This window comes from Chrysemys picta, chromosome 6, assembly GCF_011386835.1.
Source record: "Chrysemys picta bellii isolate R12L10 chromosome 6, ASM1138683v2, whole genome shotgun sequence".
Lineage (NCBI taxonomy): Eukaryota > Metazoa > Chordata > Testudines > Emydidae > Chrysemys > Chrysemys picta.
This window is the reverse complement of record NC_088796.1, coordinates 56,699,398-56,724,652: the sequence shown is the minus strand read 5'-3', so window position 1 is coordinate 56,724,652 and position 25,255 is coordinate 56,699,398. Positions and strand designations below refer to the sequence as shown.

At 39.4% G+C, this 25,255-nt stretch overlaps 1 protein-coding gene and 1 long non-coding RNA gene across 12 annotated transcripts in view; one reads left to right on the top strand and one right to left on the bottom strand.

Annotated features, from left to right (window-relative positions):
- ADGRV1 (adhesion G protein-coupled receptor V1) overlaps positions 1-25,255 on the bottom strand; it is a 443,810-nt gene that overhangs the window by 307,569 nt on the left and 110,986 nt on the right. For all 9 annotated transcript variants that reach the window (XR_010602227.1, XR_508681.3, XR_010602226.1 and 6 more), the window contains 11 exons: positions 22,512-22,590; positions 15,516-15,654; positions 11,745-11,886; positions 10,339-10,601; positions 7,378-7,553; positions 5,417-5,541; positions 4,223-4,389; positions 3,982-4,125; positions 3,422-3,529; positions 1,771-2,023; positions 930-1,052 (listed from right to left, as the gene is read on the bottom strand). Coding sequence is in view for 6 of the 9 variants with exons in the window: in XM_024104505.3 (XP_023960273.3) it covers positions 930-1,052; positions 1,771-2,023; positions 3,422-3,529; positions 3,982-4,125; positions 4,223-4,389; positions 5,417-5,541; positions 7,378-7,553; positions 10,339-10,601; positions 11,745-11,886; positions 15,516-15,654; positions 22,512-22,590 (1,719 nt within the window). In the remaining 3 variants the exon portion in view is untranslated. The remainder of the gene's footprint in view (positions 1-929; positions 1,053-1,770; positions 2,024-3,421; positions 3,530-3,981; positions 4,126-4,222; positions 4,390-5,416; positions 5,542-7,377; positions 7,554-10,338; positions 10,602-11,744; positions 11,887-15,515; positions 15,655-22,511; positions 22,591-25,255) is intronic.
- The window catches only part of LOC135984297 (uncharacterized), a 37,238-nt gene continuing 26,531 nt past the window's right edge, over positions 14,549-25,255 (top strand). Inside the window, exons 1-2 of one of the 3 annotated variants that reach the window (XR_010602229.1) lie at positions 14,549-15,254; positions 16,271-16,426. This is a non-coding gene — a long non-coding RNA (uncharacterized LOC135984297). The remainder of the gene's footprint in view (positions 15,255-16,270; positions 16,427-25,255) is intronic. The other 2 variants (XR_010602230.1, XR_010602228.1) reach the window with 2 other exon arrangements.

Below are 25,255 nucleotides of genomic sequence, written 5' to 3'. Positions count from 1 at the left end.
ACATCCCCATCGGGTGCTGGGGAAGGATGCAGCACAGTGTCCCTTCCTATGTGCTGCCGCTTGCCTGCTCTGCCTGGCTCCCGTGTCAAGCCCAAACCCTCAGAGATTGCCCGGGGAGGACTCTGAAGGCCTAGGAGTAGGGGTGCTGTTGGCCCACACCCTCACCAGAACTCTGGGGCCAGAGGATATTCACTTACCTAGTCACAGCTGAGAGTCAAACTGCACATAATGTCTTTTGTCTGGCGAAAAAAAATTCCCTGTAACCTAACCCCCCACCTCCAAATTTACATTAATTCTTATGGGGAAATTGGATTCGCTTAATATAATTTTGCTTAATATCAGATTTTTCAGGAACATAACTACAATGTTAAGTGATGAGTTTCTGTAGGCCCAAATAAGTTATTCCAGTGTGGAAAACCATATTTAAAAAAACTGAAACATGCTCAGGCCAGGAAAGGGCAGTCCCCATTATTATTTGTATAGTAGTCACATTTAGTACACTTCCCATCTGCTTCTGCCTGTTTCTTCCAGATCTCCTGTCAACATTACTCCATAAACCAGAGGTCAGCCTTTCTGTCTTTTGGAGGTCATCCGGCACCTTGGAGCTCTGTCAAATCAGGAACCCAATTAAGTGCACAGTCTCTCTCAAACGAAGACCTTAATTAAATCTGCTGCATCACCACCAGAGTAATTATGTTTATATATTTGCAACATTGCCTTACTTCTGGAGTATTTTTGCTATTTTGAGCTGTAAGGTCATCCATCCTTTCTGTGTGTCATTGTAATTTGTTTGGTGCGGATTCACATCACCAGAAGAATGATGGGCTGACATGCAGCTACCACACTGTCTTAGCACTATTTTCAGTAAGGTCCTACCACTAGCATAAAAGCTACTATTGGAACAAGGACTGTAGTCACCTAAAACTTACCTAAACCTGAAGGAGGCACGAAGGTGTGGATTTTGTTTATCGCGCTAGAAGAAAGGGACTGAAAATGCCTGAAGGAAGATTGTCCTGTCTCCCAGACAAAAACTTCACTTGAATTACTGGATTCTGCAAAGGGGAAAGGGAATAAATCTCAAGCTTGACTCCACAATGAATCTGACCAATAATTAAACACCTGCAATGCTGGTTCACATCAAAATGTCTGCGTTTACCAGATCTTACCATGTAGAGAGACAGATTACCACATATTCCTCATGCTTAGGACAGGAGATATCTATGGTAACTGGGACAACGGTTGGCAAATGTTGATCATTTAATAGCTTCTATATATGCACACCCACACACCTCAGAATGTTAAGGTTGTTGAGGCACAAAATGACAAATGCAAGACAATGCATAGTTAAGTGGGAAGTGTATCATAAGCCTTTTCACCAGGCACAGAAGGGTGTGTTGGGAAAGCAGGACTGCCTAATGGATTACATTCTGGCATAACAATCATCTCCACTGCTGTTCCATGAATTCTACTCAGCACATACGTTGCAGAGGATGCTAACAGCAACTGATAGAAAGGATTTAATAACCCTCAATGTTCCTGGGAAAAGTGTATGTTGGAAATCAACAATTCACTTATTCTGCACATACTTGAAAATGGATGCAACACTTCTATCTGTCCAATAAATAAAACATATTGTCCCGGATAAAATTCTCATGAAAAAGTGTGGCCTCTCTCCTCTCAAGCTTAAATCCCTGTATACACTGCTGAGCCAAGTGTCTTTCCCAGCAGACAGACCGGCATAAACTCATGTTCTTGTATCATGCAACATACCTTTTGCAACTATTAAATAGATATCAGACCCAGAAGTCAAGGCCTCCATATGTGTTATTCCATTTACTGGCACTTGATGAAGTTTTTGAAACTCGTTATCTGACCATTGGTACAGAAGGGGGTGTTGGCTGGAATTCGACAGAGAAACTGCTAGGTACATAAAACCTCCTCTGGGAAATAGGGCCATGTGCAGAGCTCCATAAATTGGGAGTTGATGATGCAATACAAAAAGGCCATCATTCCACTGGAAAACCTATGGGAAATGATAAATAATTTTTTTTCTTTAGATCTAAGTACAGTCAGATTGTGCTAACAGAAATCAGATGTCATGCTGAAGACTTTAGATTATTTTAATTATCCTCTGAATCATTAACATCTAATGGCTGCTCAGTGAATTCAGTTGTTTTTTTCCTTCCAGTTCCTAGTAGACAAGCATCTGCATTGCAAAATCACCCCCACCTGGGGTCCTCTTGTTGGTCGCCTCAGCCAGAAGGTGAAAAATGGAATGGGCTTGGACACTGAGCTACCACTTACATCTAGAGATGGTCCATCCACATGAAGGTTGAGGTACAGTGGTAGGGTGGTATAAAGAAGCTGCATGCAGGTTTATCTGTTCTGAAGATGAGAACTTCTGTCTTTAAGGCTGCCTACTTCCCCTTAGCACAAGATCTAAATGACATAACTTTCAAAGTAGGAGGATTTCTAATAATGATTCACATCTAGTATATTTGTATAAGTTCATGCAGACAATACTGGTAAACCCAAATCAGTCTGTAAACTTCATTTTTATTCAGCTTCCTGTAGAATTTGGGGTAGCAAGTTGTAGCGGGGTGGTCACCCCGCTCCAGCCCTGAAGGAGTTAAAAGCAGCCCTGTAGAGGGCTGCAGCAAGGAAAGGGAGTGAGAACAGCTGTGAGAAGCCGAGTGAGTCGCTGACCACAGCTTTGGGCAGCTTAATCAGGGCCCAGCTGGCCCTTATAAGAGGGCTGGGGCCAGAAGCTAAACAGAGAGAGACTCTCTCTAGCTATTGAGGGAGATGGGCCTGGCTGCTGGGGAGCTGAACAGAGTACCTAGAGTGGAGCAGGGCTGGGGAAAGGCCAGAGGAGTTGGGAAGCTCCAGCCTGGAAAACCCCCAGGCTGCAGGCCTTTCTAAAGGCCCAGAAAAGGTACTGGGATTGCAGAGGGGCAGCCCAAGGGTAGGCAGAGGCAGCAGGTCCAAACCTTCCTTGCCAGTGATGAGTGGCAAATATACTGCAGTCCACCCCAGTGAGCGGGGCTAGACGGTGACTGGCAGTAGCCAAAGACTGAGGCAAGGTGAGGATAGGGGGTTGGGCGTTCCCTGGGGAGGGGAGACCCAGCGAGACCGCAGGGTACTGCAGGGGGCAGAACCCCAAGAGAAGGGGCACCGGGGTCGGGGAGGGACACCAGGGCCAGCGGCAAGCGAGACGCCAGCCTGCAGAGGGCGCTTCTGAGTGGACAGAACTAATTCCCAGGACGACCAGCAGGAGGCACCGCAGCAGTAAATCGACACCCCGCTACACAAGTCAATAGTACTTAAATACCATTATGCTGATTGCCACTTAGGAATTTCTAATCAGAGCTAAATGTATACTGCACACATATTAAAAATGAAAAGGGGAGATCATTCCAACCTGTATGGATTTGGAGTCAGTTGTATGACTTGCAATAATTAAATAATCTTTTCTGTTGACAGTGAAGTGTTTTACATCTGTGGTTTCTGGAACTAAGAGAGTCTGTATCTGTAAAGAAGGCACAAGGACAGGAAAACTTTGGGAAGTGATTCAAGTTCTTCATATATGGCTAATTTGCCTAATGGAGGAATGTTATTCAATACAAAACTTTGTTAAAACATCAAAAAAGTTCCATGATTACACAGATCTGACTGTTCAATAATTTCCACATGAAAATGTCATGAAAACGTTATAGACAAGCTCTGGCATAAACAAGTAAAACTCCTTTTAAGTAAATAGTGCTGCACCAGCTGATTTTAATTCAATGTTACCAGAATTTAATTTCATTCATTAAATTCATAAAAATTAAGATCTTGACACTAGAGTATATGAACATCTTATTATAAAATGCCATATTTTATGTCATTGCAGAGCACAAGTACTGTACTGGAGCTCAATATTAAATTGGCCTCCCAGGAATGTTTTTTTCTAAAGCATCTAAAATAAGGTAGAAGTCTTACCAGTAGTATCCTGAGTCCAGGTGTGAATGTATACACATGATTGTTGGAAGATTCCTGTTTGGTTCCTCCACGAGTAATCACTAGAAAGGCAGCACCATTGATGTGAAATGTCACACAACTCTGAGGATTCCGTATACTGAAGTCCTGAGAGGAGAACCATAAAGAAAGTTGATGAGGTAACTGGACTTTACAAATCAATTAGTACCATCCATGCAAAATGGATTAAAATAAAAACATTTACCTCAATGGGAACAAAAACTCCTCTCCATTGATAGACAGAAGAAAAGCTAGCTGGGGAGGTCCGCAACAGAACACCATATAAAGACTCTCCTGATGTAAAGAAACACCAGCTAGATACTGACTCTTCCACAAAACTTTGTAAGACAGACAGCACACTGATACCACCCTCTGCAATACATTAAAAATACTAATTACTAGAGTATACATGAGGGGGTTTCCAATCTTATCTTTGATTTCACAAGCTAAATTCAGACCTAATGCCAGGAGGAATAACACTGCTGACATCACTCAGAACTTGCATTTTATTAGCGTAAATGCATCCAGAGGTTAAAACAATGAGAATTCAACAGATGAATGTTTTTGTAATATGTATTCTCAACACACAAGTAAGTCATACAGGGAATCTTTGGTGGACAGAATGTAGTTCTTAATGGGTCATATTGGAATTCAGCTAGGATCAAAATAAAGCAACCTAATGGAAAAGCCACACAAAAACATACAAAAGATTTTTCCCCCAATCAGCACCAAGATGAGACAGAAGTCAGACTTGGAAAGACTTGCATAATGTACAGATCTGTTTAACTTGGATATTTTGAATGTGTTGTCAGAATTAAATTACAAAAACGAAAGCTTGGACCCCAATCCTGCCAACTGTTATGTGGGTATCTTTGCTCATATGAGTAGCTCCACTGAAGTTATTTAGGCCTCAATCCTGCAAAGATTTACATAAGTGCTTATCTTTAGGCATTGTGACTAGTCATATGGGACTCCAATGGATTTACTCACACTGCCTAAAATTGAGCATGTGCCAGGACTGAGTCTTTATAATATAAGCTCTTTCAGACACAGACAGGCATCTTAACTGTATGGACAGTACTTTTGCATATTGTGGGTGCTACAAGAATACTACTATGACCATGTCTTATTTAAGAGAAGTCTAGTGATAATACTGGTCCATATAAACTGATGTGAGGTAGGGGAGATTTCAGAAGTCTCTCAACTCTGACAGAAGTGACAGTCAGTGGACTTGCTCTATTGAATCTAAACACACTCAAAGAAATCTTTTAATGCAGGAGTTTATTTTATCAACTCTGAAAAACGGATTTACATTTCAAAACTAGCCTCTCTGCCTCCTTGGCCAGTTTATTGTTGTTAACTTTTAATAAAAGTAACATTCATTGAGAAAAGAACTTACTTATGCCAAATGCAGTATTGGACAGGGTCTCCCACTCCACACTCACAGACATATTGAGCCCATTACTTCGGGATACTGTCAAATAAACAGTACTGTTGGCTTCTTCAATTATCAGAGAACTTGTCCTAAATGTGAGAATTGCAAAAATAAAGAAAACAATGTATGAATTGGCGTTCTGAAAAACATAATTTACATGGTACAGCTTCAGTGGTAGAATAAACAATAGTGATGGAAAGAAATCGCTAGCAGCTGGGTTCCTTACAGGGGGGGCTGCTGGTAGCACCACTATCAAGGTTGTCCAATACTTCCCATTATAAGACCCTGGTTTCAGCTGCTTATAAGTTGGGCAAACTTTAATCATTTGGGATAAAGGTTTACATGTCTGTCAGGCTGAGTGTTTTGGAAAATTTCAGCTAAATTGTTCAGCCATTTCTAGGAATGAAATGAAACATATTTTACCCATGTTAAAAATTCTGGTGATCTTTTCTTTGACTCAATCACCTCTACACTTTGGCTCAAGGATTTGAAATTTGGCATACTGGTGGCATTTGTGTCAGGATGTGCCTTTTGCAATCCCCATAAAAATTGGCCCAAGTTTGACCAAATTATAAGCCTTTGAAAGACTGCAGTTCTCACATGATCATCAGAGACTTGGATTATCAGCTGAGTTCTCCAAAGATTCCATTTGCACTGGGCAAGCTCCATCCAGGAAAGAGCAGGACGTTTGATGCAACTGCAGTTCTGGGCTGTGGTGGGCTTTCTTGGGTCTGGGCACCTGCACTGAGAGCAGGGAGCCTGTCTCTCCTGTATGCTCAGTGACCACTCCCTGCTTGGCTAGGGCAGCATGGAGGAGGAAGTTGCCTGATTCAAATGCAGAGGGGACAAGAGAAAAGGGAAGCCGATTGGGACAAGGAGCTTGGAGGAGTGGAAATTGGAACTGCGGCCTGGCTGGCATGGAGTGGAGAGACTGGGACTGCAAGGGAGACTGAGATAAGATGAGGAGCCAGAGTAGGGGAAACTGGGACAGGCTGGACAAGGATATTGGGACTGAGAATCAGGAGGTGCAGGGTGAAGGAGGTGAGACAGTGGGGACGGAAAACATGGGTTAAGGAGGCCCAGGTAGGGCAGCAAGACAGATCGGATGAGTTTGGAGTGTGGGAAAGGAACTTGACCAGATTGAGAAAAAAGACTGGGGGCTGGAAGGTGGGGGAAGAACTGAAATTAGAGAAGGAATGCAGAAGAGTGACTGAGACCCGATAGCAATGGAAAATGTGGGTGGGGATGGGTGCAACTGGAGGCCAGGGCAGCAGGGAGAGAGATCAAATAAGGACACGGGGATGGAGGGGCCTGGGATTGGCTGAGCCAGGAGACTGGGAGTTGGGGTGGAAGGGGAGAAGATCGAGACAGGGATTCTGAATAGGTGAGACTAAATCTTACATTTCTTAACTTTTGAGTTGTTCCTTTGACTTTGCAATTTGAATAATGTTCTTTTAACATAGTAATTTTGTGTATCTGATTATAAATATGCTGTTAAAGAACAGTTGAAAAGGAAGTTAATCTATATGCTGACTCTTTCTTCACATAATACACTCAAAGAACAATTTAGATACATAATAAAGATACGAGTTATATGGCTAAAACTATAAAGTAGCAGTAGCGAGAGGACAATCTGAATCCAAAAACCTCAGTTAGGCCAGCTCTGGATCCAATTTTTTTTTAAGTGTCAATGCTCTATATTCTGGTGAAGAATAGTTTATTTTTAATCTTCTGTTCTCTGGTATAGAAGCAATGTTATTTAACAGACACCAGACATTTTAAAAGATTTTCAATTACCTAAAACTGTGGATTGCTCATTACCTTGTTTTCTTTTTAACAGGTCCACCAAAGAAAGATACAGAGAATTATCTTGTCTACAGAATATGAATAATTACCCTCTTTAAAACTGAATTAGTGTACTGTACCTATTTGTAACTGGATAGACACTAAAAAGCCCCAATGGGGCTTGGTTCTGTAACACCGTGATCATAGTTTCCACTCTTGTGCCAAGTCTGGCTCCTCCCATTGGGCTGAAGAGAGTGACAATAAAATGTTCATCCATTTCTGGTTCTTCATCTAGTATGGCAGAAATGTGCAGAGTCTGAGAGCAAAACAAGTACATGAAGTCACTAAGGGTATGTCTATACTACCCGCCGGATAAATCAACCCCTGAGTGGTCTCCTGTGGACTCCTGTACTCCGCCAGTGCAAGAGGCGCCGGCAGAGCCGACGGGGGAGCGTCAACAGTTGACTCACCACTATGAAGACACCGCGGTAGTAAATCTAAGTATGTTGACTTCAACTACGTTATTCATGTACATAACATAGATTGACCCCCCGCCCCAGTGTAGACCAGGCCTCAGACATACCAACTTCACCAGCTGCTGATATTCCTGTGCTTTCAGTGCTTAAAGTATACATCAGGATGGGCATCAAATAGCAGTTACTGAAACTGGACAATACAGAAACGGTGCCAGCAAGGAGAGGGGGCTGGGAATTAAACTAGAGTAGTGAATTCTAACCTTTTTTCTTCTGGAGTGTCCCTTTGAAGGCTTAGCAGATGAACACACCTCTTCCCTTTCTATTTCTTTCTTTAAAGCAAACAAAGCCCCCAACTTCTTTTATATTTATTTTCCTTTCTTGTTCTGTCTCCCCACCCCCCATCCCTCTTTCCCACTGACCAGACAGCTTTATACCCAGTGAATATAAAGGTGGCTCTTTGGGGCAGGCACTGTCTTTTTGTTCTCTGTTTGTTACTGCAACAAGCACAATGGGGTCCTGGTCTGTGACTGGGCCTCCTCCTGGGCACTACGGTAATACAAATAAATAATATTATTGCAACTGAGCTAAGGGCCAGAGGAAAAGAGGGCGTGAGTGGACTGCCTGAACCTACAGCCCTGTTTAGTACATGTTTGCTGATCTGATATCTACAGTATAGATCCCAAGAAGCAGAAAGAGAAAGCTGGCAACTAGCTGCTTCACTAAAAGTACAGCTGCATATTTGCACTGTGTGTTTACGAACTCAGAGAGTGGAGGGAAGGAATGTATCTGAAGTCATGAAACTTTCTCCACTCCTGCTGCTCTTTTCTGCTCCACCTGTCACTGGATTGAGTGGGACCCCTCCGAGGAAGGCCTGCCTTCCAGGTTGGTAAATGGTAACACAGAGGAACAGGAGAGTATTGTAGTACTTTTACCTTCAGTTGTGCATAAGCACCATCCTTTTCCAATATCATATGCAAGCAATAGATATACAGATACATACAGTTTTGCTGCTTGCAGTTATACAGATAATAGCAATGTATCTACAGCTAACCAGGAGCCTGTGACCTTTCAGATACAGACCTTGCCATAGGTATCCATGTCTTTGCTTGCTCCCGGTAAAATTTCTACAATATTTGGGGTGTACTTTTATGAGTCTCCAACTTCTGAGTAGGCTGGGTTAATGTTTCCACATAACATCTGTGCTACACTGGCTACTAATTCAATTCCAAATGCAATTCAAAGAGCTTGTGCTAAAGCTCTCCATGGTGTAGGACCCATTTAAGATTTATGTATTTTGACTTTCATTGCCCATATTCCAGGCTCTCCATCAGTTAAGCTCTACTAGTCCCTGAAAATCATCCAAGAGTGGTGACAATTTTATTAAATAAAACTCCACTAAAGCTGGTCAAAATGTTTCATTCAAAATGCTTTTTCATTAGAACAGAAATTTCAGCAATGTCTCATTTTAAAAATGAAAGCAATTTTTTTCAGACAATAAAACAGTTTTGGGGTTTACAGATTTTTGACAAAAAGCTGAAAACTTTAGAAGAACAATGTTGATGAATGAAACCTTTTTTTTATCTTTCACGGGAACAAAAAACATTTCCTGAATAGCTCTAAAACCCACACATCATACAAACTTGCTCCCCATGACTGAATCCACATAGAAAACTTCAGATTCACAAGACCTTTTCTCTTCCCTCAGCCAGGCTTTTGGTTGAACATTATTTTATTTTCTGTTCTTTTGAGGTTTTGTTTTGGTCAGTTGGATGTCTTAGGCCATGTGAATTTTTATGAAGGACCACTTTCATCTGAGTATATTTTTAGTACTTATTGCACAGTACATATGGGCTTTTATTATAGGTGTTTTATTTAGACAATAAAAGTGAAATCCTCACTTCATTGAGGGGAATGGCAAAATACCCATTGACTTCAATGGGGCCAGAATTTCACCCTAAATGAATAAAAATCAATAGAAAACTAGTTCAACAACAAGATCATCCATTTTCTAGGTTGACTTTTTTTGAGTGGGGGCAACCTCCCCCGCCCCCGCCCCCACGGACTAGGTCCTCTTCCTACCCAGAATTTACATTTTTGTTGTTTGAGAAACATTAATTACTGCCACATTTTCTTGCACTCCCAGTAATGTATTCTGTACAACTGAGAGAAATTAAAGTATTCTCACTATAAAGAATGAAATATTGTATTATATTTTAGCTCTATTATTCAGGTAGATTGTATGTAAGATGCAAATTTCAGAATAGAAACATAGCCATGTGCCAAGCATATACATGGAAATTGTTCCTCAGTTTCTCTAAATGTATCCTATGCATTATATTGTTTGCTATTTATCTGAACTGCTGCAAAAAGGCATAAATATTCCAAAAGTAATGGGATTAAATGACTACATAGAAATTAGTGTTAGAATATTTCATTTCTCTACATTTTCACATAGCATATTGACATATTCACAATCTTTGATATCTCATTCCTACAATAACAAAAAATAAAACTAAATACAACAGGAAATCAAGTCTAACATAAAACATGGACATCTCTGTATGCTTCTCAGGTAGCTGAAACAAACCTACTTCTCTTACATTGTAATAACCACCTGCATATTACCTTGAATCTGACTCCCTCTTCCAGCATGATATATCCTTGTGAAGGGGTCAGATCCACTGATGCAGTTGAAGAATTTATTTCTCTCACAAGATACTGAACAGTCACAGTGCCAAATATACCCTGGGGAGGTTCTCTAATTATGTACAGTACAGCAACACTTTCCATCAAGTGGAGAGCTGACTGTTCCCTTAGGAAAAAGTGATCGCTGTTATTGAATGACAAAACTCCATGACCATCATCACTGGCAAGGATGGTAACTGTGGCTTTTGAAAAAGAAATAGTGGAAATATATTACTTTTAATGTCCACAATACAACTAGGGTAATAATAACAACAACAATAATAGAGAGAGAGAGACTTTTTATATGTCTATCCAAAAAAGACCATATTCTCCATTTTATATACACCAGTTTAACTTAATTTAATATGATATGTATATATTTAATTTTATCAATGCATATATATGCATGAGGAATGAGGAGAATGTGGCCCTTTTTCCTATAATATATGTATAATATGCATAGTCTCATTGAGATTTCAATTCAACAAAGTAATTAATTGCATGCCTAACTTTAAACATATGAATAGACTCCAGACCACCTTTAAGCAAAAAAGCTGTCCCCATTGTCTTCAATGGGACTGCTCACATGCTTAAACTCAGGCACATGCTTGAATACCTTGCTGCACTAGAGCTTTACATGAGAGCATGAGAGTTTCTGTACCATCAAAACTTGCAGAGAATATATAGCAAAGTACCTCTTCTATTCATACCACATATCATAAAGAGATTTAAAGAGACTGAATTTTGTACTAATATAAGACAGTTCCTGTAACTATTATTGATTTAGACAAAAGGAATTATGCCCATTCTGCAAATTTTTAATTTATTAAGCTTCCAAAATTTCTAGTAATGAAAAGCAAGATTCTGCTGCCTTTAGTCATAATTAGTAACACTTATGCGACTACACCCAGAATAAAGTATAGATTGCCAAAGGGGAAAAAAATCAAGCCTATACCTATTCGATTAAAAAATAATATTCTTTCTATGCTATTATCCTACATATCACATCTTACAACACTTAGAGAAGAGGCACATTAGTTACTCAAGAGGCAGGCATAAATGTAGCTCTAAATATTGCAAAAAATCATAACCACCATGTTGTACAAACAGGACGGTTCCTCACAAAACTCAATTTCTACTTAAGTCTTGCTTTATTTTAAATAGAATCTTAGCAGTTAGATAAATTTCATTACAGGTTTCAAAATCTTCATCAAAAATATGAAGTCATCCATAATAGGTAAATGATGGTTTCAAGAATACAATGATTCCTCAGGCATAAAGAAATGAAAACAGCTGTAGTACAACAATAACAAAGACCTAGAGTATCAAGAATAAGTCTGTTTTACCTGTTGTGTTCTCTCCTAGTTCCAGCCCCAAGGAGGGATTTGTTAAAATTAACTGGAATTTCTCATCACCTTCAGGAATATCATCATCAAAAATCATGACGTCAATGTATTTATACCTTTCTCCATCAGCAAAAGAGAGAGACTGGTAGTGAAACATAAAAGACATATTATCTTAACAAGTATGTAACATGAACAAGTATGTAAGATTTTGCAACTCTGGCCTACAGAGTTCTTAAAAAATGGAAGAAAAATGCAAACAAAGGACCAAATTCTGAGCGTCTATTGTAATTTGGCTAAAACAGGAATTGAGGACATTCAGCAGAATCAGGGCCAATAAGCACATTTAATTGAAGCAACTTTTTAAAGGCGCCTGTTGTAAAGGATATTTTAAGAAAAATGGCTTCCAAATATGAATGACATAGATTTTGTATGTAACCTTTGTTTGGAAAAAATTAAGTATAAAATTTTAGAACTTGGATTATTTAGATGATTTATAAAAAAGGATATAATCCGGTTTTCCTATAATTTCTGGTTTAGAAAACATACTATTTCAGGGTAGCAGCCGTGTTAGTCTATATCCTCAAAAAGAACAGGAGTACTTGTGGCACCTTAGAGACTAACAAATTTATTAGAGCATAAGCTTTCGTGGGCTACAACCCACTTCTTCGGATGCATATGAATATCTAGTATCAGAGGGGAAGCAGTGTTAGTCTGTATCCACAAAAACAACAAGGAGTCCGGTGGCACCTTAAAGACTAACAGATTTATTTGGGCATATATTTTCCTGTGTAAAAAAACCCACTTCTTCAGATGCATGGAGTGAAAATTACAGATACAGGCATAAATATACTGGCACATGAAGAAAAGGGAGTTACCTTACAAGTGGAGAACCAGTGTTGACAAGGCCAATTCAGTCAGGGTGGATGTGATCCACTCCCAAATTGATGAGGAGGTGTCAATACCAAAAGAGGGAAAATTGCCAGGGGTATTCTATCTGATACCCAAGATCCATAAACCTGGAAATCTTGGACACTCCATTATCTCAGGCATTGGCACTCTTACAGCAAGATTATCTGGCTATTTGGACTCTCTCCTCAGACCCTACGCTACAAGCACTCCTAGCTATCTTTGAGACACCACCGACTTCCTGAGGAAACTACAATGCATTGGTGATCTTCCTGAAAACACCATCCTGGCCACTATGGATGTAGAAGCTCTTTACACCAATATTCCACATGAGGATGGACTATAAGCTGTCAGGAATAGTATCCCTGATGAGGCCACAGTACACCTGGTGGCTGAGCTTTGTGACTTTGTCCTCACCCACAACCATTTCAGATTTGGGGACAACTTATACCTTCAAGTCAGCAGCACTGCTATGGGAACCCGCAAGGCCCCACAGTATGCCAACATTTTTATGGCTGACTTAGAACAACGCTTCCTCAGCTCTCGTCCCCTAGCACCCCTCCTCTACTTGCGCTACATTGATGACATCTTCATCATATGGATCCATGGGAAGGAGGCCCTTGAAGAATTTCACGTGGATTTCAACAATTTCCACCCCCACCAGCAACCTCAGCCTGGAGCAGTCCACATGAGAGATCCACTTCCTGGATACTACAGTGCAAATAAGTGATAGTCACACCACCCTACCGGAAACCTACTGAACGCTATACTTACCTACATGCCTCCAGCTTCCATCCAGGACACATCACACGATCCAAGCCAAGCCCTAAGATACAACCGAATTTGCTCCAATCCCTCAGACAGAGACAAACACCTACAAGGTCTTTATCAAGCATTCTTAAAACTATAATGCCCACCAGGAGAATTGAGGAAACAGATTGACAGAGCAAGCTGGGTACCCAGAAGTAACCTACTACAGGACAGGCCCAACACGGAAAATAACAGAACACTCCTGGCTATCACATACGGCCCCCAGCTAAAACCTCTCCAGCACATCATCAACAATCTGCAACCTATCCTGGAAAACGATCCATCACTCTCACAGACCTTGGGAGGCAGGCCAATCCTCATGTACAGACAGCCCCCCAACCTGAAGCAAATACTCACCAGCAATTACACACCACACCACAGAATCACTAATCCAGGAACCAATCCCTGTAACAAACCCCATTGCGTACTCTGTCCCCATATCTCTAGTGCGTACTCTAGTGGCACCATCAGAGGACCCAACCACATCAGCCACACCATCGGGGCTCATTCACCTGCACATCTACTAATGTGATATATGCTATCACGTGCTAGCAATTCCCCTCTGCCATGTACATTGACCAAACCAGATAGTCTCTATGTAAAAGAATAAATGGACACAAATCAGACATCAGGAATGGTAACATACAAAAGCCAGTAGGAGAACACTTCAATCTCCCTGGACATTCAGTTACAGATTTAAAAGTAGCCATCCTTCAACAAAAAAACTTCAAAAACAGACTTCAAAGAGAAACTGCAGAGCTACAATTAATTTGCAAATTTAACACCATTAATTTGGGCTAGAACAGAGACTAAGAGTGGCTGGCTCACTACAAAAGCAATTTTCCTTCTCTTGGTATTGACACCTCCTTATCAATTATTGGGAGTGGACCACATCCACCCTGACTAAAGCCTTGGCTAGTCTTGAGAGTTACAGCGCAATAAAGCCACCCCCAGCACTGTAACTCACTCCCCGTCCACACTGGCAAGGCATTTGCAGCGCTGTATCTCCGTGGCTACAGCATTGCAGGTACTCAACCTCCCCGAGAGGAATAACAGCTGCTGCGGAGTGGCTGAGACACTGGTACTCCAGTGTAAACGGGGAGTAACCTTATTACGCACTGATTGACCTCCAGAAACTCCCCATAATCCTTTTAAGTGAAGCTTCCTCTCCTTGTTTTGTTGTGATGCCTCTCCTTGTTTTGTTGTGAACTCCGGGCTCCCAGAACTGCGTATCAAAAAAACAAACACAGCTACTGTTTGCTGTGAATGAGTAGAGGCAGGCAGGGGGGCTCCCTTTGGAACGCCCACAGCTAATGTTTGCTTGAAGAAGGAGGCGAGGAGCGGGGGGAAGAGAACGGGGGCTGGTGTCCGTTTAGGCGAGTGGCTGCTTATCTGGTCTGTGAGGATAAAAACAAACAGCTCTGTTTGCTTTCAGTGAGTGAGAGAGGGGTGGAGGAGGGAGAGGGGTCGAAACTTGCAAGGCAGGGTGCTGAAACAGTGTCCGCACTCCAAAAATCCACTCTCTCTCCCCCCCCCGCTTCCTGTCACACTCCACCCCACCCCACCCCTTTTGAAAAGCACGTTGCAGCCACTTGAACACTGGGATAGCTGCCCATAATGCACCACTCCCAATGCCGCTGCAAATGCTGCAAATGTGGCCACGACAGTGTGCTGGCAGCTGGCAGTGTGGACAGACTGCAGCGCTTTCCCTACTCAGCTGTACGAAGACAGGTTTAACTCACAGCGCTGTACAGCTGCAAGTGGCCTTGTCAACACTGGTTCTCCACTTGTAAGGTAACTCCCTTCTCTTCATGTTCCAGTATATTTATACCTGTATCTGTAATTTTCACTCCATGCATCTGAAGAAGTGGGGTTTTTTTTACTCATGAAAGCTTATGCCCAAATAAATCTGTTAGTCTTTAAGGTGCCACCGGACTCCTCAATGAATATCTAGTTCAGCAGCTTGCATGACTGCGCCAATTGAGAATAATTGCATTTTCAATACTAAGGAGACTTGAGAAATGAATAGTACTGTATTTTGTGTTTGCTTCTTACCCTGGACGTCACATTAAAATCCAGTCCCAGTTTTGCTTCTAGATTCTGGGCATAGAAAAACAAAGATACATTGCCAGAAGAGCCTCTGTTCCGGTATGCTACTAATGTCAGACTCCCATGGATTTCATCTATTTCAAAACTAAAATAAAAAGCAAGAAGAATCCTCTCTTATACTGGTAGTTTGCAACAGCAGTGATCAGAAGAGAGCACCAAATTTAACATAGAGGGCACAATTCTTAGTCATTCAAATCAGTGATCACAACTTGCCTCCTTCCCACCCATTGTAAGTTTGCAGTTTTCAGTATGCATTAGATGCAGAGATGAGATTTGTCATTTTTACATTAAAAAGAGCAGTGACTAAGTTAGCTACATACCTCAGGTTCTTGGTAAATTGCTAATGCAATCCTCTACTAAGCAATGTTTGCCTGTTTCTGAATTATGTATACATATATATCCACTGCCATCCATATATTAAAAAATAAATGGTGTGTAATCATATAACTAAAGAATATCACAATGATTACACACAGGGGTGTGAACTAAGATGGCACAGGCATTTTCTAAGTTTTGAGTCCTTGACTTTGCAACCTTAAGAATATTCTTTTAACATAGTTGTTTGGGTACAAAATATAAAGTCAGGTCATTGTAACAATCACATTTTGAAATGACTCAGTATATTTTCATATGAGAAAGACCGATTTATTCTTTAAATAGTATGTCTAACGTAACTTTTTATATTGTCTTTTACTTTAAAGGTGGAATTCAGCCCATTGTGGAGGGTCTTTTGCACAGTGACCTGCACAAGGGCAGGAGGAGTGTCTACACAGAAGTTTCTGCACCCTCTCCCCCCCCGCATAGATGCAGTCTCAATGCTGGGTCTGAATGAGTCAGCAGAAAGAAGAATATTGGAGGTAGGAGGGGAAATGGCCATTGTCTTTGTTTCATTCACAAAGTAAAAAACGGAATGCAATTTAAATAGAACAAGTGAAACTTTATTAAACCGGTGGACTGCTCTGTCCATGTGACTGATCTGTTTCCAGCCTAACTCCATGTTTCCTGTTTCACTGGTGTCTCATCAGTAACAATCCCTCTAGGACAATGGGACCTCTGACTTCAGTTATACTAATTATGTTACAGTCCTTGCTTATGTGTATACAGTGAAAGGAACACCTACGTAAGGGTGTGGCGATCCAGCAGATATTATGAGTGGAATAGTGACTACGGAAGAGTTGTGCTGGAACCAAACAGCCTGAATATAATTTGGAGAGGAAGATCATATTCCTCAAACCCCATTTATTCAAGTTGGTGCAGAAATGGGGTTAGCTGCACCAAAATATATATATATAGTAGCTTATAGGGCTAACTTGCTTGTTTGTATATATACATCTTTTCTTATAGTTTAAGTATTTGGTTTATTGTAATAGGTTTATAAATTTATATTAAAGTAAGTTTGGCTGTAATGCAAAAAACCTACAGGCTATATCCTGTATATTAAGCTAAGGCAAAGTTAGCATATCTATATTAAAACCTTTTACTTAAAAAGCAAAGTTAACCTATAGCGTGTTACCTAAATAAATGAGTACCCTTGCCTAAGTTTATGACCTTTTATCTAAATCAATAGACAATGGAAAATGGCATAGGTTTTTTTTTTCCACAAACTTAACAAGTACACCACAAAAAACTGATGTGCGTACATACCTGTCATTAATACGCACATACATACTAGCCTATGGGGTAAGTGTACCCTAACATTTCTGTGGGTGAGGAATAAAATTTGGGCATAAAAGAAAGGAGGTCTGGCATTTGCCCTATAAAAAAGGTAACCCACCTTAATAAAGTATCTCTGTTCTTACTTTACTCCATCTCCATTTTTCACCATCTCCGTTCTCACTTTACTCTATTCTCATTTACTTCCTCCACTCTATCTATCTACAATAACTGCTACTATTTGTAGGCTATACTTGTTCTTTTTAAACTTCAAGGGAACTAGGCTAAGCCTGGTTTCCCTAAATTTTATTCTTAGTTTGTTTATTAGGTTTTAATTTAAGTTTAAGTTAGTCAATTAAACCCTAGTCAGCTTTGATAGCGCTTAGCATTTTCTAAGCACTGCATCCCTCACTCAAAAATTAAAAAACCTAAACCGCAAGGCGGGTCCTGTGTCTCTTACTACCAGGTTATCAAGGAAGGGTGTAAGTATGTTAACCAAAGCTTTGTTGCATGTAATACTATATTATCACATGTATCTTTTAAATAGCAGTAATGCAATTGTAACTTTGTAACTCTGGGTATTTTACCATTTACTTACTATTATTAATTTTAATAAAAAGTCTTTAAAACTATATCTGTCTCAGTGTAAGCTTCCTGTCATACCCCTGAGGGTCGTTTATAAATTCTGTAAAGCCTAATTCAGAACAAAAACTTTAATCTTCTAATCAAACAAATTGGCAAGCCTAAAACCCATATTAATAATAATTATTATCAATATTATTATTAAAATCGAATAAAAATAAATTAATAAATTAAATTCCCATATTATCCAAATTAATATTATCAGTACACCCTAAATCAGGCTACAGGCTGGCGAGCCAGCCAGGAGTCTCGAGAAGTGTGCGACAGGAATTTTCAGAAATTCCAGGCATTCTTAAACCCCTGAAAATCTCATCTAAAACATAAGTAAAATATTAGAGTTACAGGGAGTTAGAGAGCAAGATTTGTGTGTCTTCCTAACTCACTCTTAAAAGCACAAAAACTTGATTTCCTGTGGCTGTGGCTTGGCAGCAAGCCCAGTATTTCCGTTCTGTATTGTGGTTTAACTTAAAGTTTTAACTTATAAGTTTTAAATTTAATCTTGCAAAATAAAGTAATAGTAATGTTATTTAATGTAATACGCGCATTTAAGGGGCTTTGTTAAAGGTTAAAGTTGTAACAAATGGTACCAATAAAATATAAGCAGTAGCATCAGGCCCGATGACCCACACTAAGTGGTGGTGGGAAAGTTAGTAAATCTATGTATTAATTGCCGCCAAAAGACCGCAATAACTCAGAACTTGTATAGTTCTTCAGTCCCGGGCTGCATCTCTAATCCATCTGCCTCAGTATCCCCAGCTGTTTGGCAGGTCCCAACAGAAAAAAAAACCTGTCGATCAGCTACAAGCCATCGAGGAAAAAGAGGGAAACGCCCCCACCCCTCTACTTGGGACTTATTAAACTAGGTAAAAAACCAGTTTAGGGTATTATTTCCTGTTGTTTCTGTGAAGGAACGCCCTCCGTATCAAAGTAAACCAACGAAGTATTTATTCTAGTTATTAAAAAGCTAGTAAAGCTGTAAAATTCAAATAAATTCTTTATTTTGTATTAAAAGTGTTAAAAGTAAAGTAAGGGCAAAAGTAAAGTCTGTTGGAGTTGCCAGCAGTATGGCTTTATAAAACTTTGCCAAAAAATACATTCAGGAACATGAAAAAGGTTTAAAACAGCTAAAATATAGCAAAATAATATCTAAGCATTGTAACCCATAGGGTTTTGTAAGTAATGTATTTAATATAAAAACAAAGCAAAAAAAAGGCTAAACTGGTAAAAAAAATAGCTGTTAAATGTCTGCTCGTAGCTTATAGTTCGCTAAAAAAAAATTAAATAGAAAAATTAAAGTTACTCAAAAAAGCCCAGCAAACTTTAAATGCCAGTTTAAAATTGCTAAACGGATATAAATCAAATTGTGGTCGGCTGTTAAAAAAAAATAAAAAGTTAAAAAATGTGTTAAAAATGTGTTTAAAAAAAAATAAAAAAATCGGTTCCCACCCTGTTGGCATGGTGGAACCGACAAAAATAAAAAATCTGCAGGACCAATTACTAAAAGTAGGGCAAAAAAGTTAGCTCAGGCTAATATGGTACCTTTAGAAGCAAAGTTAAAAATTGGGTCTAAAAAGCCCCAGAAAAAGTAAAAAAAAAAAAAAAAAAAAAGTTAGCAGTGCAAAAGCTACCAGCAGTCTGCAGATAAAAAAGTAAGTCTCAGGGTGGCACCACAAAAGGCAAAGTTAAGTGTCATCATAAAAAAAGCAAGTAGTAAAGTAAAAAATAGTAAACAAAGCAAAGGGGGGAAAAATATCCTCTCCTTTATTAGTGTCCACCCCTAGTAGTAAAAACAAAATGCCTTTAAAAAAACCTGTAATTGTTCAAAAACTAAAAAATGCGGTGTCACAAGTAACATGGGTATTTAGCGCCTGTGGTGTAGTAATCTCTAGGTTACAACAACAAAAAAATACAACCACCAATGTTACATTGGCACCATATAAATCAAAAAATCCAGCCCCTTTGGGTGAACATTTATTAACATTTGGGTAATCATTAACATTGGCTAGGTCCCTAAAATGTTGTGAACCCTCTACACCCCTTTGATGTATACTGGTATCACCTGGTGTACCAGTAAAACACCCTGCTACACCAAATTTTAACGGACTAAAAAAATGTCCTGTGTCAGTGTAAAAATGTTTTAAGTATAAAACATTAAGGTTTTCTAAAAAGTTAACCCTGCTCATCCAAAATTATCTCCAATGCAATAGTTCAAAAACCACAAGCTAATCCCACTAAAAATTTAAAAAAAAAAAAAAAAAGGGTTAGGCCAAAATGTTCCTAAATTCCTTAGGTACCAGTATCCTATACCCATTAAAGTACAAATAAGTCACCTAAAAAAGGTTCAGACCTTTGTATTAATAAAATTAGCAAACCCATACATAAAAAAAAATCTATCAAGTCTTTATTAAGACAAAAAGCCCTATTTGGCCTGTAAAAATACCAAATGGTTCTTGGCATCTCAAAATTAAATTATAAATGCCTAGATCAGGTAACACCCATTTGTGCCCCTATGGTGGCCAAAATGCCAAATCTAATCAAGTTCTTTAATCCAAAGGCTGTGTAAGTTTACTGTCCTTAACATCAGTAAACAGCTTTTAAACATTATCATTGGCACACATTTCACAGTACCATTTTGCATTTAGTTTCCAAAAAGCCCAATATTCCTAAACACATTTACCCCAGTCATATAAAATTCTCCAGTTTTATTCCATATGCAAATAAGGCGGGTACTGTCGCAATTTTCCAAACCAATTGTTTTATTTTAATATATAAATAACCTGTGTTTAGCAACACAGACTGAAAAAAAACTTGTAGAAAAGCTTAACAAGCTCCTACAAATCCTAAAAAAAGCAGGATTAAAGTGCAATCCGGTCAAGGCACAGCTAATGGCCAATCGTGTCTCTTTCTTGGGCCTCACCCTAACAAAATGGGGTAAAACCCCAGTGCAACAAAAAGTAAATGCAATCCAAACATTGCCTTTACCACAAAACCCTTTAAAATCCTTTTTTGGGTTTAACTGGGTACCACAAAAATTTCATCTTCAATTTTACTTCCATTGCAGGTCCCTTGTACCAGCTATTAAAAAAAAAAAAGGTGTCCAATAAAAATAAACTAAGCAACACACAAAAGCAGTATCGCAGCTAAAACAGGCCATTGTCAAGGCTCAAGTGTTAATCTCTCCAAATCCTAAAATACCCTATCATCTTTTGGCCCTCAATGCCATTAAAATTAGAGGCATGAGAGTGTCCCAGTTACGTTATATAAGCCTTAATACATATATATAAGCCTCAATATATCAAACACATTCGGTTCAATATGCTGAATTAGCTGCAGTGGCTTGTGTGCTGGAGTACTGTAATATCTGTCTGTTTTCAGACTCTGCATGGGTATGCAATTCTCTCACACAGTTTCTACCATGTTGGGAAACAAATGGGTTTACTTCTTCTGATGGCACACCTATTAGGTATGCATCGCTAATGAAATATATCGTGGCCCTCAATGCCATTAAAGATTAAGGACACATGTATAGTAGGGCAGTTGGTAATAAAGATGGTGTTTTAATAGATTTTACTGCAGTTTGTTTTTTTTTTTGCAGCAATAGTGTTTAGTGAAGGGGGTTGTGCGATGAGTGTAATATGATTGGGCTGAGGCCCAATTAGAAAATAAAAGTATTGTATGGCTCAACTGGTTACCAATAGGTACTTTTTACAATTGTTATACTTAAGTTTAATTGGTGACATTAAATGTGAGGCATAGGCCACAGGTTTGATTTTTTTATGTTTTTTTTTGTGAAGTTACAGTTGCTAATGCATTAACACTTACCGCTACAAAAAGGGTGTGTAGCCTATAAGACTAACCTGCTTGCTTGCTTGTGTGTGTGTGTGTGTGTGTGTGTGTGTGTGTATATATATATATATATATATATATATAAAACCCATATTAATAATAATTATTATCAATATTATTATTAAAATCGAATAAAAATAAATTAATAAATCAAGCTACACTATATATATATATATATATATATATACACACACACACACACACACACAGAATGAGAGAGAGAGAGACCTCCACAATGGGCTGAATTTTATCTTTACAGCAGACTATATATATTATATACACCTCTACCCTGATATAACGCTGTCCTCGGGAGCCAAACCACGTTATATCCGAATTCATGTTATATCGGGACACGTTATATTGGGATAGAGGTGTACATACAAAAATACACACACATCCCCCACAAAATCTTGAGGTAAATCTGAGGTGTGTTCAGTGAAATTCAGTGTGATGGGGAAAGGGAAATTGGCTTGAACTACATTTATGTCCCTCTCCCCATTCCTGGAGCCACCTGATCACACAACTCATCCATGGTGTAAACCAAAGCAGCTAAGGCCAAAACTAGGGATAGCAAAGGAACGAATTGCTGCACAAGCCCCAAACTACCTGATGATTCCCCAATGTAAGAGAAATCCTTCACTTGCCAATTCAGATGACTTTAAGGCTGCTTTGCCACACCAAAGGTTTGATCTTGCTTCCACTGAAATCAGTGGGAGTTTTGCCACTGATTTCCAAGGGAGAATGAATAGGTACTCAAGCAACTAATCACAGACTAGGTTCTTCATGGAAGAGGAGACTTACTTGGTATTCTGCCATTCAATTACTCCTCTCACTCCATCATTGGCATCAATAATAATCTGAGCAGTCAAGCCTTCTGCATCTAAAGACAAAATGCAAAGGACTAAAATAAATATCAAAAGAAAGAAGAAAATCTATTTATATTCTGTTTTTAGGGCTTGGTTAAAAATCTGTTACACAAACTCCAATAAGCTTTACGCACAGAATATGCAGCACTTTGTGTCTCCAAAGTGGGAAAGAGAGAGGAAGAGAGTGGGCAGATTAACTGGTAATGCACAGAGAAAACCTTGTCCCCACTGAATAAAATGAAGAACTATCTTCCACACAAATACTGACATATAAATAGACATCTCCGTCTTACCACAGGTATATACATTACAAACAAATAAAAAAGCAACATTACAAGAATATTAAGGTTGCAAAGCCCAGCACTGAAAAGTTAGGAAATAACAGAATTAATGTTGCCTGTGCAACCTTAATTTGGCCTCTTGGTGCACATGCATTATGATCACATGCTAGTTTTTCCATAGACCCTTCCCTCACTTAGTGCACAAGATGAATGGTAATCCCGAGTAAGCTGTTATCGAAAATTTTCTTTTATCCTCATCATTCAATGTGTGGTCCTATTCCTTATTTACTGTACACTACTTAAACCCCATTCTGAGTTCAGAATTACTAATTTTCTTATGAGCATTTCTATGGTGCTCATCACTCTTACGCTTCGTGCTCAGCAAACATTAATACATTTATCTTCATGATACCCGTGTGACATGAGGAAGATGATTATAGTCACTTTACATACATAGAACTGAGGCATAGAGAAATAAATATCCAATGTGTCCATTAATTTTGGATACCTAATATGAGATGCCTATGGTTTGATTTTTCAAAGAATGTAGCACTTTACTTGTTCAGAGCACAGCACTGCACGGGCAACCTTAATTCAGGCATTTCCTAATGTAAACACTTCTTTTTGAAACCTTATTTTTTTAAATATTTTGGTTTATGTAATTTCCTATGTTTTATAATAATGAAAAAAATGGAAAACACTAAAATTTCATCCTATGGAACCATATTTACTCTTCACATGGTTCATCAGTAGGGTTGTGATCTTTAGGTCCATGGCAGAGACCTCTATCACTTGAGCTAACTGAGTAACTGTTAGTAGTAGATGACTGTTACCCTAGACCTGCCACTAGAGGGGTGGGGACACACATTATCAGTGGGGTTCACAGTTATTTGCTAGACAGGAAAAGATTGTTGAGGATGAGGAATAATGGGTTTAACTGCAGGTTCTGTAGAAATGTGTGCGGTGGGAGTGCAGACCTTTCTGCCCCTATGCCTCTCAGTTTCTCCTTGTTCCCTTCTCTTTCTATTGCCTATACTCTCCAACTCGACTCCCCTTACCAACTCTTTCCCTTATTCTCTCCACCCAGCTCCTGCCTTTTCTCATGTCCCTTCTCTTCTTCCCGGCTCTTCCCCTTCTCCTACCTTTGTTCCTATCCCCCTCAGCTCCTGCCCTTTTGCCCAGTCCAGGTTCCTGGTCCTCATTCTCCATCTCTACGTCTGTTCCCACTCCCCAGTCCTCATCCCTCTGCATTTGAATGAGGCTCTTTCCTCCTTTTCTTCTATGCTGCCTGAGTGTCAGGAGTGGGAGCACTGAGAGCACAGGTGAGGCAGTCTCCACAGCCGCTCCCTGTAGCCAGGTGGAGCAATCACAGGTAAACTCCTGCTCAACTCTGAAGCAGAGTGAAGCCGGAATCTTTCGAGAATTTAGCTGCCACGCTCTAACAAGCATCTACTAAGCATGTGGGATCTGAGAATTTTCTATGTGTTATCGCTTGGCAAAATTTTGGTGGATTTTAACAAGAACAGCAAAACAAACATTTCACCCGGGTGACACCCCTATGCAATTTCAAGTCCCTGCTTCACAGAATGGAAGCACTAGATCTTCTCTAAAAAATGTCAGACATTTAAAAGAGTAGAAACAATGAATTTTCCCCAACTTCATTCTCAGAAATGGTCGAATAACTTTTGCTGAAACTGAAAGATACAGCCTGAGTCAGACATCCAACATGGGGCATTTTAGCACAAATGCTTGAAGTTTGGCAAAGTTATAAGCAATTGAAGCTAATGAAAAATGTTGTGCAACTTTCCTCCTTCACGACCTATAATATAATATTTCGTGGGTGAAATTCTGGTCCTGTTGACATCAATGGGGTTTTGCCACTCACTTCAATCGGGCCAGGATTCCAGCCTATTCCTAGCACTAACCCTTTCTGACTTCCTAAATTGTGAAATTTAGCAAGTAAAGTGAACAATAAAGCGAGCATGATGCATCTCAAAATATTCTTTAATCACTTATTTTTACATCTGTATAGTACCTTAATTTATTTACATCATAATGAAGTAATATGAGATTTTATAATATTGACTTCTCTATTAAATCTTTGCTGGCAAATGAGGAAACTGATAATTTTGTGCAAATTATGAAGTGTGTGGACAGGGAAATGTAGACTAGCAAGATTCTACTATAATATTTAGTGTCTAGAATTCAGGGTTATCAAGGAAAATCAGTGGTTAAAACTTATCCCTATATATAATGTGTGCATCTGCAAGCCTGTCCAATATTTGTCCTAGGTTTGCCACTATATCAGGGCTAAGTTACTGTAAGTCAAGAAGGTGTTCAAGTACCTCTAATAATGCACGGTAAGACTAAATAAATAGCCTGTCACCGAATTTAGTTC